At 46.8% G+C, this 15,020-nt stretch overlaps 1 protein-coding gene across 2 annotated transcripts; it reads left to right on the top strand.

Moving 5' to 3' along the window:
* Window positions 1–1,954: 1,954 nt before the first annotated feature.
* On the top strand, window positions 1,955–14,736 carry LOC128342292 (zinc finger protein 420-like). Of its 2 annotated transcripts, XM_053289442.1 has the most exons (5): window positions 1,955–2,184; window positions 4,634–4,999; window positions 5,513–5,598; window positions 5,804–5,930; window positions 8,084–14,736. In XM_053289442.1, the coding sequence occupies exons 2-5, from the start codon at window positions 4,909–4,911 to the stop codon at window positions 10,102–10,104; spliced, it is 2,325 nt and encodes a 774-aa protein (XP_053145417.1). In that variant the 5' UTR covers window positions 1,955–2,184; window positions 4,634–4,908; the 3' UTR covers window positions 10,105–14,736. The 2 variants fall into 2 exon arrangements, with proteins under 2 accessions (XP_053145417.1, XP_053145419.1); XM_053289444.1 differs by lacking the exon at window positions 1,955–2,184 and having other exon boundaries at window positions 4,929–5,068.
* Window positions 14,737–15,020: the final 284 nt, after the last annotated feature.

Here is a 15,020-nt window from a genome sequence, read left to right on the forward strand (position 1 = left end):
GGAGTTGTCAAGGGAAGTGCTCAGAGGAACTATCCCTCCCACCAATGCCTGTGCAAGCACCTGGCATGGCCTGTCGGCCATCCCCACTGGAAGGGTGTGATACTGTGCAGACAGAGTTGCTCATGGAGGAGTCACCTCTGTACAGCACCAGCACGATGGTGTACTTTATTCAGCCCAAGCAAAGGCTGTTACTGTATAGCTATAGCCTAGAAGAGAGGCTGGATCTCCGAGGAAAGGGACAGTTCCCATATGCTTGTCTGGCAGAACTTGAAGATGAAGCCCAGCAGCTTGAGGTCTCCAGCTCTAGTTCCTCTGGACAGCTGCCCTCCCATTTGCTGGGTTACTGTTCTTTTGGGAACCTGAGTCTGTGGGGTGGGAGGGAAGGAAAAAGAAGACTCCAGGCAAGAATCTTGTTTTTGGGAGGTGGGTGGGTGGGGGAGTGTCAGTCCTGCAATGTTCTCTCCCAGAGCAGCTCTGAAGACCTTTCTGGATTGTTGCAGCTACCACCTCCTTCAGTAAGGTCGGCTTGAGGCACAGCAAGGAGGGATTGTGTTGCTTTGGGTGGAGAGACCTGGAGTTCCTGGCCCCACCAGCCTGTCATGTATAGCTGCTTCCACATAGGCATGAGAGGTCCTTGTCTGCCAAAAACATGCCTTATTTTGACTCAGGAATTACTTCCCATGTAAGTTGAACACACTTGGTGTTAAATGAGATTAATCCATGGGTTGTTCCGAGCAGGAAGGATTGTAGTGTATTTTTATCCAATAATATCTTCGTATTTTCCACTGTCTAGGAACAAAATAGCAAAAGCTAAAACACTGGCTTAGACAGAGCTGAGGTACATCACTTCAAGAGAGGTTACAAGACTGACTTGTTTTTGATGTTATTAAATATTACAACTTTATTTGTTGGCCATCCCATAATAAATTGTTCTCTGAGCAAGTAAAACGATAAAAACGTGTAAAACAAGACTACAATAAAATGCAAAAGCGTTTTAAAAACAAGTTTCAGAAGTGATGCTTCAAAGAGCAAAAAATAAAAATCTCTCTTTTGGAATAGCTTACTGTACTTCCATTGTCTAATTCAGGGTCAGCCAAGCTGCTCAAGGTTTTTCCAGACTCCTTCCATACAAGGCCTCACCCTTTCTGTAGAATTCCTTGGCTGCCTTAAAAAGCAGCTAAAAATCTTCTTTTTTGTTCAGGGCTTTGCCCCTTAGGGACTGCTGTTCTCTCTGCTTTCCTGCTAAGCTGTCTTGCATAAAGATCCACAAGTGTTGTGGATCATGCCTGGGAGCAAATTGGTTACTGCTGTGGCTGGAAGAGCCCTGATGTGGCCTCTCTATGCTGCTGCTTTGTCTTGGCAATGTAGGGTCCCTGCTCTTCCATTTTTATGGTTTTTAATTGATTTCTATATTTTGATGTGACTTATGGATTTTATTGTATTTTTAACTTCTATAACACCCCTTGGGATAAGTTTTATGAAAGGTGGCATAGAAATCAACCTATAAAAATTGCAACATGTATGTTTTTGATTCTTTTTCTTGGGGACATTTCAAGCTTTAATACAGATTTATTTTGGCATGTTTTGATTGTGTGTGTGTGTGTTTTGAGTGAGGTTGCAGTTTGCGATTTATTATTGGTTAGATTTATCCTGACGCCTTAAAGAAAGCTGGGATCAGGGAGACCACGCAGGTGCTCCATGGGCAGGGCAGGATCCTCCTTTAGGGATGGCTCTTCCTGCCCCCTCCAAAGAGGAGTCCTCCCCGCCCCCAATCAGGATGTACTTTCGGATCCCTCCAGAAGATCTTCTTTGTCCCTCTCCGCATGTGGAGAGGTCGGGGATGGATGGGAGCAGCCCTTCCCTGCAGCTGCGCAGCTTCCTTAAGCACCACCCCCGCTGGTGGGGAGAGACGGTCCAGCTTCTCAGCAGCAGCAAAGCCCTGGGGGCTGCGCCAAGGACCCTCTTCCTCCTCCGTCGTCTCTTTCCATTCCGCAGAAGTCTGGGAGGCACATTGGAGGGACGAGGAAGGCGAAGGGTTAAAGCGAGCGAGGGGGAGTTCCTAGAGAGGCCTGGCAGAGGGCGGGGCTTGAACTGCCTGTGGCCCCTTCCCCTCTTTCCTTCCGGCCACCGCAAAAAAGAACCTTTGCTTTCTCCGCCGGCGGTAGCCTCATCATCCTCGTCCAGGTGAGTCCGAAGCGCCCATGGAGAAGATGCCCCGGAGAAGGCGATGCGAGGCAGGGTGCTCGAAATGCCCCCAAGGCGGGGTGGGGGACCTCCGGGGCTGGCAGGGGGCATTCCGCCCACCGATAGTCTCCCCTACATATCCCCCCCCCACCATTGGGGAGCTGCTGTTTCCCCTTCAAGATTCAGCTTCTCAGCCTGGAAGAAACTCGAATGCAGAATTCCCACCGGGGGAGAAAGTCCAGAGTCGGAGGGAGGGAGGGAGGCATCAGCAAGGTTGCGGGGGGGCTGCACGATGGGGCACCCGTCCCTTGTGAGGAAGGCGGTCTGGGAAGTGGAGAAGGGACTCTCTGCTTACCTCAGCTGCAGATGCCCAGGCAGTGGATTGGGAGAAAAGGTGGTCGGGAGAGGCAGGCTGAGGAGAAGAAGGAAATGGTTCTCTTCTCTTTCTGTGTGAACCACTCTCGGAACCCTTTTCGTTGAAAAGTGGCTTATAAGTAATAATAATAAAGAGAAAGTAAGTGGTATTGTCTTGACTTTGGATGCACTGAAAAAAAGAGTATGGATGGAGAGTGAGTGCAGTTGCAGTTTGGGGAAGGCAGAGATACACCTAGGTAATTTTGGAGCCCGGACCTAGAGGCCTTTTGCGCGCGCACACACACACACACACACACACTAATATAGCATACTATTCTATCATTATATGATACCAGTGGCATTTACCATCGTTGTTTGTGCCAGTATTTATATAGCACTGACAAACACACATTCAATCCTGCCACTTAAATTAGCTCACACCACAAGATGCTTAGAGAAAGGTTAGAACTTTTTATTGTATTTTAAGAAGCCATTCTGAATAAGATATTTCCTACTAGTATCCTTCCTGAGCCTTTTGGAAGGGCGGTATAAATTTTTTAATAATAAATAAAAATAATAATAAATAAATACTAGGGTTGCCAAGATTCCGTTGCCTGAATAAAGGAAACAAGTGTGTGTGGGGGGGTGGTGAGTGGGGCTACTTAGGTGGGTTCCTGGATAAATGTAGTTGACACCCTGAATCCTGAACACTCCAAAGCATTCTAGAAATGCCAGAGGAAGGAGGAGACCAAGGCAGAACAATGAAGAGGAGCGTCAGTGAGCTCCACCACCTGTTTGGGCCTCCACCGACGCTTCTCTCCCCTTATCCTAGAGCAACCACTGACCTGCCCGCTGCTGCTATGGCCGGGCAGGAGGGCTGCTATTGCTCACTCCTGGCCTGGCCAGGCCCAGGCCCACTACAGCCACCGCCCACGGCAGAAGCAGCAGGCAGCTGTGGGTTGGCCGCGCTTGGTCCTCAACGTGGTGGCAGCGCTCAAAAGCACATTGGGCATGCTGTGGACTAAGCCGCAGCCCGCCATCAGCACCGTCTTGTGCTCAGTTGCCAGGCGCAGAATGGGTGGTGGCATGGTCATCCCTGGCTCCTGAGTTGGGCCTTTCTTGGGGTAATTTGGGGGCCCCAGGGAGTGTACAGGAGCAGACTTCCACCCAAACGTCCTATCCACAGGACACCTCTGGGTAAAGGGAATCTCCCGGGGCAGGAATGGAGACGGAGGGAAATGCAAGGTAAGGAAAAAAGAAGAGGGCTGTGGAGGGGAGATAAGCCCAGGCAATGAGTGTAGAGACCTAAGGCTGGAAGGCAGCCGATTAAGGGGTGGGGAGTGGAAGAGGAAGGTCCTGTTCCCTACACTTTCCCCAGATACATCATAATTAGAAGACCCCAAAGATAAGCCTAAAATCAGCCTGTAAATTGCTACAGACTGAAGCATCAAAAGAGGTCCCTCCTGAGGCTTGGCTATCCAGAACAAGCCTCTTGAATCATCTACCACCCTCACCCTGCAGAGAGGTGGGCTTTCTGAAGAAGTGGGTGGAAAGAATTTCAGGGTGGGGGAGGCTATCAATCACCTCCAGCATCAGAAGCTAGATGCCTCTAAAGACCAGTTGCAGGGGAGCAACAGCAGGAGAGAGGGCATAGCTTCATCACTTTCCTGTGGGCTTCTCAGAAGCATCTGGTGGGCTACTGTGTGAAACAGGATGCTGGGCTAAAAAGACCTTGAGCCTGATCCAGCAGGGCTTTTCTTATGTTGTCTCTTCTCCATAAAATCTGTGTTAAAATTTTCTTTAGAAAAAATTACTATGCAAGTTTTCCTGATGCCCTGAATAGACTTGGATCCGATTTGGTGTGTGATCTGGCCTATATAGGGCCTGTATCAAGTAGCTGAATTGAAATATTTTATGGGGAAGAAAATCAATGAAGTCACTTAATATGCTTTAAATGTTATGTCAAAGCAAATTCAGAGCTTTACCTGGATATAAATTATTTTTATTGGAATACTTAATAAGCAGGAGAACACTTGTGTACTCTCTCACACACTTCCTAGGGATAATCACCTGAAAAACTTTAATTACTACATAGGTCAATGAGGCTGGAAGCACTGGAGAATTCTGGGAAAGAACTGTGTGGATAATGGTGAGTGAGGACCCCACTAGCTCAGCTGCCCAGCGCCAGCACTTCAGGGAATTCTGCTACCAGGAGGCCAGGGGCCCCCAAGATGTTTGCAGCCAGATCCACAGCCTATGCCATCAATGGCTGACTCCTGAAAAACCCACAAAGAACTAGATCCTGGACCTGGTGATTCTGGAGCAGTTCCTGGCCATCCTTCCCCCGGAGCTGAAGAGCTGGGTCAGGGAATGTGGAGCAGAAACCAGTGCCCAGGCAGTGGCCCTGGCAGAAGGTTTCTTGTTGAGCCAGGCAGAAGCCAAGAAGCAGGAAGAGCAGAAGGTGAGAGTGTCTCTTACCTGACAAATTGATGTGTGGATTGGTAACTGGTTGAAGGACAGGAAACGGAGGGTAGGTATAAATAGACAGTTTTATTAATGGAGGGATGTAAGAACTGGGGTCTCCCAGGGATCTGTACTGGGACTGGTGCTTTTTAATTTATTCATAACTGATCTAGAAAGGTGTTTCCCTGCCTGAGGCTTATAAAGCGTCAAGGCTAATTAACACAAGTACTGCCCTCTGGAGCATGTGGGAAGAATAACCCACATGAGATGTCCTCCAATCCAACAGCGAGAAGAAGCCTTCACAGGTAGCAACCTATTTGCGCTCTGGCTGATTGATCTGTCTGATTGGTCTCATTTTACTGCTTTTAATTCATTTAAAATTATTGTACACGTCTCATAAGGGTTTGAGAAATATTAATGAATAAAATGAGCACATGAACGTGAGGACAGGCCCGTTGAGTGTGGCCAGGCAGCAAACAAAATCTATATTGTCCTTGTTTGGTCTCCTCAGATGGCGAAAGAATGACCCTGGCTCTCCCTTCCAGGCCTTCTCCTCTTTGTGGTGGGGTGGAGACAGCCTCCATGCAACTGGACCAGGTAAGGGAGGGATCTTGCAGGACAAGAAGGGGGAACAGCCTGGGGATCTCTTTGAGCCTGGAAGAATCCACCTCCTTGAGCTTAGACTATCAGAGATACCCAACGGGAAGGCCACTGGGGAACCCTTAGGTCTTGCAGGAAGACTCATTAAGCTTGCCTTTACTGTCATCTTAATTAGTTCTAAGGAAGGAATCTTTTCTTTCAGGGCACAGTGACCTTGGAGGATGTCACAGTTTACTTCACGGAGGAGGAGTGGGCTCTGCTGGATCCAGGCCAAAGGGCTCTGCACAGAGAAGTCATGGAGGAAATCTTCGGGCATCTGGCCTCTCTGGGTAAGGCTCCTTCTCTTTGCTGCTATTGCTGGTCTGCATCAGTGAACTGGGGGGCTGTCATTGAGGACACTGGTGGCTCTCTCTTTTTTTTAATGCAGTGCCATGTATGCAGATTGCTAAAGAAAACAGGACAGCAGTTCCATGACCCCATGATCCTGCAGTCGTGAGGGCTGTCCTTGCTTTGTTGCCTCTGCATCCGGTATTGGCACATAAGTGGGGGATCTAGTCATTTGCTAATTTCTGCAGCATCAGTTTCTCCACTTTTCAATCTTTGGGCTTGATCCAAACCATGAGCGACTGGCCAGTAAAGGCAGGAGGGACTCTGCCCTTAGTGAAATCTAATTCTCGAGTTCTCCTCCCATCGAGCACACCTTCTGTGCATCCTTCTCTATAGATCTCTCTCTAGATCTGTCTGTCTCTCACTCACTCATATATATCTTTAGGGCTTTCCAGGCAGGGCACCAACATCAGTGCCTCCAAACTGCGAAAATGATCGTGTGTAGTCTCTGCTGTTAGTCTAATTGGTGACCCCTGTGTGTCATTTTCCTCTTTTTTGTTCCTCTTGGGGTTGATGTTCTTCCCAACCAATCAAAAGCTAGAATAGCTGACAGAGAGCTATTTTGCCCAATCCCACAAGCCAGTGGACTAGCCAAGTCATCTGATCTCTAAGGATCCTCTCTTTATTCAGCACCAGGGATGGAGCCACCATTGGGCCAATGGGTTTAAAGAACCCGGGCCACTGACGTCAGATGCAGGGAGGCTAGTTTAGCTCCCGAGCGGGGGCCGCACTGCCCCTTCGGGAGCTAAACAAAGGCTGGAGCTGCATTCGCAGCGCCAGCCAGGAGCGGTTCTTCCCTGCAGGGAAGAGCCGCTCCTGGGCTGTGCTGCGAAAGCAGCACCAGCCTTCATTTAACTGCCGAAGGGGCCGTGTGGCCCCTTTGGCAGTTAAAGAGCAACTGAGAGTCTCTCGGCCGAACAGAGCCTCCAGGCTCCGTTTGGCCAGACCACGCCCCCGCGTCTGACATCAGACGTGGGGGTGTTGCTAGCCCCAGTGTCTGACATCAGACGTGGGGGTGTGGCTAGCCCCAGTGTCTGACATCAGACGCGGGGGCAGGGTTAGCGGGGCCACGGCAGCTGCCGCACACAGGCCACCGGTGGTCCTGCTCCGCCACTGTTCAGCACATGTGGAGAGGAAGTCAGCAGTGGGGAGGAGGAGCTGGAAAAAGCTCCCTTTTCCTCTGGTGAATGGTTTTACCCCCCTGCCTCTTGTATATCCTTGCTTCTCTCTTCCTAAGAGGATCCTTTCCTGAACAGTGCAGCTGCTTTCCTCCAAGCTTCTTCTTACCCTCTCTTCCCTCTTCACTGTCCTCCTTACTGATTCCCAACTGTTTTTTCCTTTCTCACCAACTGCATTCCGACTGGGGTTTCTCCATCCTTCCTGCAGGGCTCCCACTACTCCTGCTACTGCTGCTGTCAATCATCCTCCTGCACATATGTACACATTGCTCTAGACATAACCTTTTAAATACACAATTGCAACTGTAAATGCTCCTACATAACACCTTTGAAAACACCACTGAAAAATGCAGATCGTCCGAAGCCCCAAACCACCTCTTTCTCCAGGCTAATGCTTCTGAGAACTTGACACAGTTATGTCTATCTTCACAACTGTCCTGTGCAGGTGGTCAGGCTGTGAGAGAAGTGACTGACCCAGAGTAAACAAGTGAGTTGCATGGCTGAGTGGGGATTTGAACTCAGGTCTCTTCAGTCCCAGTCCAGCACTCTAACCACTACACTGACTCCCTAAGTTGCAAATTCCACATTGCCAGCCCTCCTTGAAATCTGCAGTGAGTGCTCATTTTTGCTGAAAGCGGGGGCGGGGGGGGGGCAATCTGACTGTTCCTGTAAGGTGTGGGTAAACCTCCTCCTCTTCTAAAAGTTCATTCTAGACATCTAGTTTCTCTATATATATTGATTGGGGGGTGGAGGTCAAATCATAGGACCTGGGGCTGGTCCTGCAACCGAGTCACATGGTGGAATTTGCCTTTCACAAAGCCTTTTGTATTATTTTATTCATAAAGCAGTAAATTGGGTTTCCTTGGTGATTTGAAGCTCCATTTGTCCCTTATCAGAGGTTCTATTTATTCTTGTAGGTGGCGGAGGCGAGAGTGAGAGAGTGGGTGAGCCACAGAAAAGGAAAACTGAAACGAAATATCAGTGGATGAAAAAATCTCCTGCTTCTGAATGTTCCAGCTTGCATGAAATTGCAGTCCAAAGAAAGGATTTCAGAGGAAAATCAAGCTTTATTATGCAGAAGAAAAAATATTGGGGCTCAGAAGGCAGAAAGAACTATAGGTACAGCTCAAAACCTATCCTATACCAAAGAATCTACAAAGAGGAGAAACCATATCAATGCTCAGAATGTGGAAAGTGTTTCTTTTACAGACATGTCCTTACTTCACATCAAAGAATCCACACAGGGGAGAAACCATTCAAATGCTTGGAGTGTGGAAAGAGCTTCAGCCGGAGATCATCTCTTACTTCGCATCAAGGAATCCACACAGGGTATAAACCATATCAATGCTCAGAATGTGGGAAGTGCTTCTTTTACAGACATGTCCTTGCTTCGCATCAAAGAGTCCATACAGGGGAGAAACCATATCGATGCTCAGAATGTGGAAAGTGCTTCTTTTACAGACATGTCCTTACTTCCCATCAGAGAATCCACACAGGTGAGAAACCATATCAGTGCTTGGAGTGTGGAAAGAGCTTCAAACACAGCAAAAGTCTTACTTCTCATGAAAGAGTCCACACAGGTGAGAAACCATATCAGTGCATGGTGTGTGGAAAAAGCCTCAGCAGTAGCTCAGCCCTTACGTTCCATCAAAGAATCCATACAGGGAAGAAACCATATCAATGCTCAGAATGTGGAAAGAGCTTTGTTCAGAGGTCACATCTTACCTCCCATCAAAAAATCCACATAGAGGAGAAACCATATCAGTGCTCAGAATGTGGGAAGAGTTTCCGTCACAGACATGACCTCACTTTGCATCAAAGAATCCACACAGGGGAAAAACCACACAAATGCTTAGTGTGCGGAAATACCTTTAGCCGGAGCTCATATCTTACTTCCCACCAAAGAATCCACACAGGGGAGAAACCATATCAGTGCTCAGAATGTGGAAAGAGTTTTGCTCAGATGTCACATCTTACTGCCCATCAAAGAATCCACACAGGAGAGAAACCGTATCAATGCTCAGTGTGTGGAAAGAGTTTTGCTCGGATGTCACATCTTACCTCCCATCAAATAATACACACGGAGCACAAACCATATCAGTGCTTGGTGTGTGGAAAGAGTTTCTTCCAGAACTCAAAGCTTACTTCCCATCAAAGAATCCACACAGGGGAGAAACTATATCAGTGTTCAGTGTGTGGAAAGAACTTTGCTCAGAGGTCACATCTTAGTTCCCATCAAAGAATTCACACAGGGGAGAAACCATATGAATGCTCAGTCTGTGGAAAGAGTTTCGGTCACAGACATGACCTTACTTCTCATCAAAGAATCCACACAGGGGAGAAACCACATAAATGCTTAGTGTGTGGAAATACGTTCAGCAGGAGTTCATATCTTATTTCCCATAAAAGAATCCATACAGGTGAGAAACCATATCGCTGCTCAGAATGTGGAAAGAGTTTTGCTCAGATGTCAAATCTTACTTCCCATCAAAGAATCCACACAGGTGAAAAACCACATCAGTGCTTAGTGTGTGGAAATAACTTCAGCCAGAGCTCATCTCTTACTTCTCATCAAAGAATTCACACAGGGGATAAACCATATCAGTGCTCGGTGTGTGGAAAGAGTTTCTGCCAGAACTCAAAGCTTACTTCCCATCAAAGAATCCACACAGGGGAGAAACCGTATCAGTGTTCGGTGTGTGGAAAGAGTTTTGCTCATATGTCACATCTTATTTCCCATCAAAGAATCCACACAGGGGAGAAACCATTTCAGTGCTCAGTCTGTGGAAAAACCTTCAGCAGGAGCTCAACCCTCACTAATCACCAAAAAATACACACAGGAGACAAACCATATCAATGCCCAGTGTGTGGAAAGAGTTTTGCTCGCACATCACACCTTACTCGCCATCAGTTGGTCCATACGGGGAAATCCTTATAATTGTTCAAAATATGGGAACTACTTTTGTTGCAGAAAAGCTCTCACATTGCATCAAAAAATTCACATAGGGAAGAAGCCATATCAGTGTCTGCTGTGTATAAAGAGCTTCAACCACACAGCAAAGTTCTATGAACTTTAGAGAATCCTCACAGGGAGGACTGATATCTGTTGACAAATCTTCTGGTCCAGCTGATCTCTAAACAAACATCAAGGAATCCACACACCGTGGAACCTATAGAACTATTCAGAGCTTGTCAGACCTTTGGCAGTGGCCTATCTATCCTCTGAGATTTCTGCAGTCCCTACATTAATATTTAGGTAGAAAAGCTGTCTCACTAAAAGACCTTTCTGAGTGAAGTTTGGGGCTTGTGGCTGCTGTGCAGGAGTAGCCATAGAAAGAGGATAGAGGAGCAAGAGAGGGGGAGGGGGAGAAAAATGACACCTCACCAACAAATCGAAAATAAAAAAGGGGGAAGAACTCCCAAGGTGCTGGTAGATTTCCAGCAAAACAAACATGATGATTAATTTTATCTACCCAACAATTGCCGCTGAAGAAGAGCACTGCCTTGAAACTTGCCAGACAACACTAAAACTAATTTTATGGAAGTATATCAATATAAATATTGAGTAAACCTACCAGCACCTTGGGAATTCTTCCCCCATTTTTTTGTCAAGGGCTATAGAGGAGCCCATGGTCTGCCTAGGTGGAAGGGGTCTCTTTATAAACTTGACCATCTGATTGCGTAACCAAATAGCAGTGCTGCTTAGGTTTCCCTTGACTGAGAAGCTCACCCCAGATTTTAGGTGAGGGATTGCAGACTCCTTAGCAGAAGGCCTGTTCTGTCAAGAAGCTGAAGCAATGCTGAGATGGAGCCGACTGGAATAAAGAGGCCACTGACAGCATTGCGTAGTGGGGAGCCAGGCTGGATCCAGACTAGAACATAGACAAATTCCAAGCCCGGCTCAACCCTGAATACAATGGAGGGACCTCAGGCAATTGCTATTCTGCAGTTTGACCTAATGCACAGGGTTGTGATGAGTGTAAGGCAGAATGGAGATGCCATGTATCTACGCTCCTTGAGTAAAATGCAGTCATATGTAGACTTTGGTCATCCAAAAACCTTTAGTTCCAGAAGTAGATTCAGATGCTTTCCATTTTGCCTTGTGTTCTAAAAAGTGTTAAAATGGCAAGTTAAGCTGCCCATCATAACTCAAGGAACTTTTGTTGAAAAGTGTTATGCAAATATACACACTTGGACAAATGCGTTGGTACCCCTCCACGAAAAAAGAACTCACAATTGTCTCTGAAATAACTTGAAACTGACAAACGTAACTGGCACCCATCATTGTTTGTTCCACATTTAACAAAAATCAGACTTTGCTTTAGAGTTTCTATGCAACAGAATATTTCAAATAATCAAACAAATGAAAAATGGCATGGACAAATATGATGGGACCCTTAACCTAATATTTTGTTGCACAACCTTTCGAGGCAATCTCTGCAAACAAGCGATTCCTGTAGCTCTCAATGAGTTCTGCACCTGTCAACAGGTAGTTTGGCCCACTCTTCCTGAGTGCTCCAGCTGTGTCAGGTTTGTAAGGTGCCTTCTCCAGACTGCATGTTTCAGTTCTTTCCATAGATATTCGTTAGGATTCAAATCAGGGCTCGTAGAAGGCCACTTCAGAATAGTCCAAAGTTTTGTCCTTAGCCATTCTTGGGTGTTTTTAGCTGTGTGTTTCGGGTCATTATCCTGTTGGAGGATCCATGACCTGCAAATGAGACAGAGCTTTCTGACACTGGGCAGTACGTTTCACTCCAGAATGTCTTGATAGTCTTGAGATTTCATTGTCCACTGCACAGACTCGAGGCACCCCGTGCCAGATGCAGCAAAGCAGCCCGGAAACATAACTGAGCCTCCTCCATGTTTCACAGTAGTATGGTATTCTTTTCTTTGAAAGCTTTCTTTTTTCATCTGTGGACATAGAGCTGATGTGACTTGCCAAAAAGCTCCAGTATTGTCATTAAAAAGCCAAACTGGAATTTGCTAAAATGCATATTGACAAGCCACAATGCTTCTGTGAGAATGTCCTTTGGACAGATGAGACAAAACTGGAGCTTTGTCTATGCCATTTTCATTTTTGTTATTATTTGAAATATTCTGTTGCATCAAAACTCTAAAGCAAAGTCTGATTTTTTGTTAAATGTGGAATAAACAATGATGGGTGCCAATTACGTTTGTCAGTTTCAAGTTATTTCAGAAATAATTGTGGGTTCTTTTTTTGTGGAGGGGTACCAACACATTTATCCATGTGTAGGTAGTAGTAGAAAACTTCCATATAGTCTGTAACTATTTTGTACCGTCCCATATATTATGCTCCCTTCAGCCATGTGGTTACACAGCAGCAGTAGTGAGGAAAATTCAGGACTGCTAGTGATCAGTTTGACGGGATTGAAACCAGTTTGCCCCTGGTTTCCACTTGAAGGATAGGCAGGAAAAGAGGGGCTCTGGTGGCGATCTTTGAGGGGGCAGTGTTTGGGGAAGCTGGAGCCAGACAGGGGTGCAGGCAAAGCAAGGACCAGAAATATTTTTAGGAGGATCCCTCTGCTGTAGTTGCCCTGTTACCATTGACACACACTTTTCAAAGGCAGCCTTGCATTGTACTAATAATATCCCTGTGTGTAGATAGAGAAAGATTCTGTCGCTCTTTATGTGAGGGAGGAGTGGAGCAAGAGCCCTTGCCAAGAATTGCATAGTGTAGCAGAAAAAATAGAGCTTGTTTCCAGCACTATACTGAACTAGTCTTTGGAACTCACTGCTACTCTCTATAGTAGGCCTGTGCTTTGGCAAAAAGGTGGCCACTCGCAGTGTAGGTATATTAGTGCAGTACCAAATGGCTTCTGGTGTGAGTGAGGGGTTCCACTACAGGAATCTGAGCTGGTGCTGTCCCAACAGGTAGCCGTGGGGAGTAATGGGATGGGCAGTTCTCAGAGCACTTTCCCCATGGAGATGTCAAGGAGAGTACACAGAGGAACTACCCCTCCCATCACTGCCTGTGCAACCGCATGCCACGCCCTGTCCGCCATCCCCACTGGAAGGGCGTGATACTGTGTAGAGAGAGCCACACTGTGAGTGATCACCTCTGCATGGCATCAGCATGATGGTCATCTGTATTCAGCCAAAGCACAGGCTGCTACAGCATAGCCATAACCCAGAAGAGAGGCCGGATCTTTGAGGGAATGTACAGCTCCCATACACTTGTCAGGCAGGAGGAGATGGATTCCAGCGGCAGCCTATGGTTTCCAGCTTTTGCCTTTTGGACAGCTGCCCTCCTGTTTGCTGGGGGACTGTGCGGTTGGGAACCTGAGTCCAGGGGGTCAGGAAAAAGAAGACTCCAGTCAAGGATCTTGTTTTTTGTGAGGTGGGTGGGGAGTGTCAGTCCTTCAGTGTTCTCTCCCAGAGCAACTCTGAAGACCTTTCTGGACTGATGGAGCTACCACCTCCTTCAGTAATGTTGGCTTGAGGCTCAGCAAGGAGAGACTTCGCTGCTTTGGGTGGAGATTTGGAGTTCCTGGCCCCACCATCCTGTCATGTATAGCCTATCATGTACAGCTCACTTCTCACAGGCCTTTGCCTGTTAAAAACTTGCCTTATTTGATTCTGGAATTACATCCCATATGAAATGAATACCCCTGGTGTTAAATGAAATTCATCCAAGGGTTGTTCCAATCAGTAAAGATCGTATGGTTAGTTTCTCCCAGAATGTCTGATTTTTATTGTCAAGTAAGAAAAGGGCAAAAGTCAAAACACTGGCTTAGATAGAGCTGAGGTACATCGCCTCAAGAAAGGTTGCAAGACTGACTTGCTTTTGACGTTAATTAAATATTACAACTTTATTTGTTGGCCACCCCCTCAGAAATTGTACTCTGGGCAGCTCACAAGGTAAAACAATCAAAGCAGTCTACAATAAAATACAAAAGTGTTTTTAAAACAAGTTTCAAAAGTCACGCTTTAAACAGCAAAAAAAACCCTCTCTTTTGGAGTAGCTTACTGTACTTGCAGCTTCTAATTCAGGGTCAGCCTAGCTGCTCAAGCAGTTCCCAAACTGCTTCCATACAAGGCCTTCTCCTTTCTGCAGACTTCCTTGGCTGCCTTAAAAAGCAGCTAAAGACCACCTTGTTTGTTCAGGGCTTTAGCCCTTAAGGGCTGCTGGTCTCTCTGCTCCAGTGTTCCTTCTAACAGGGATTCTCATTGTTGACTACAACTCCCCATAATCCCCAGCCAAAGGCCATTGCCTCACCAGCTGGGGATGCTGGGAGTTATAGTGAACAGCATCTGGAAATCCCTGTTAGAGGAAACGCTGCTCTGCTCTCCTGAGCACTTGCCAGATTGGACCCTACAATAGTGTCACGACTTGTCCATTAAGTGTACTTCCATACTGCCTGTGTTTCAATATCTCAGTCCCTGCACTGTCAGCAAGGTGCCTTTTACCTTTCGGATGCCTTTTATAACCCCCCCCCCCTTGGGATATGTTTTATGAAAGGTGGTGTAGAAATCAACCTCTAAAAGTTATGTATGTTTTGATTCTTGTTCTTGGGGTCATTTCAAGCTTAAATACAGATTTATTTTGGTAGGTTTTGATTGTGTTTTTTTGAGTGAGGTTGCAGTTTACTATTTATCGTTGGTTAGATTTATCCCGACGCCTTAAAGAAAGCTGGCATCAATGACTGTGACTTAAAATCTTTTCCGGGAGGCCATCTGTCAGGTGCTCCATAGACGGGCATGGGCACTGGCAGGACAGGCTCCTCCTTTCGGAGCGACTCTTTTTTCTTGCCCCTCCAAGGAGGAAATATTGAACACACACCCCTTGCCCACCCGTCAGGATGTACTCGGACCCCTCCCGGTCTTTGTTCCCCT

This window comes from Hemicordylus capensis, chromosome 2 (assembly GCF_027244095.1).
Source record: "Hemicordylus capensis ecotype Gifberg chromosome 2, rHemCap1.1.pri, whole genome shotgun sequence".
Classification (NCBI taxonomy): domain Eukaryota; kingdom Metazoa; phylum Chordata; class Lepidosauria; order Squamata; family Cordylidae; genus Hemicordylus; species Hemicordylus capensis.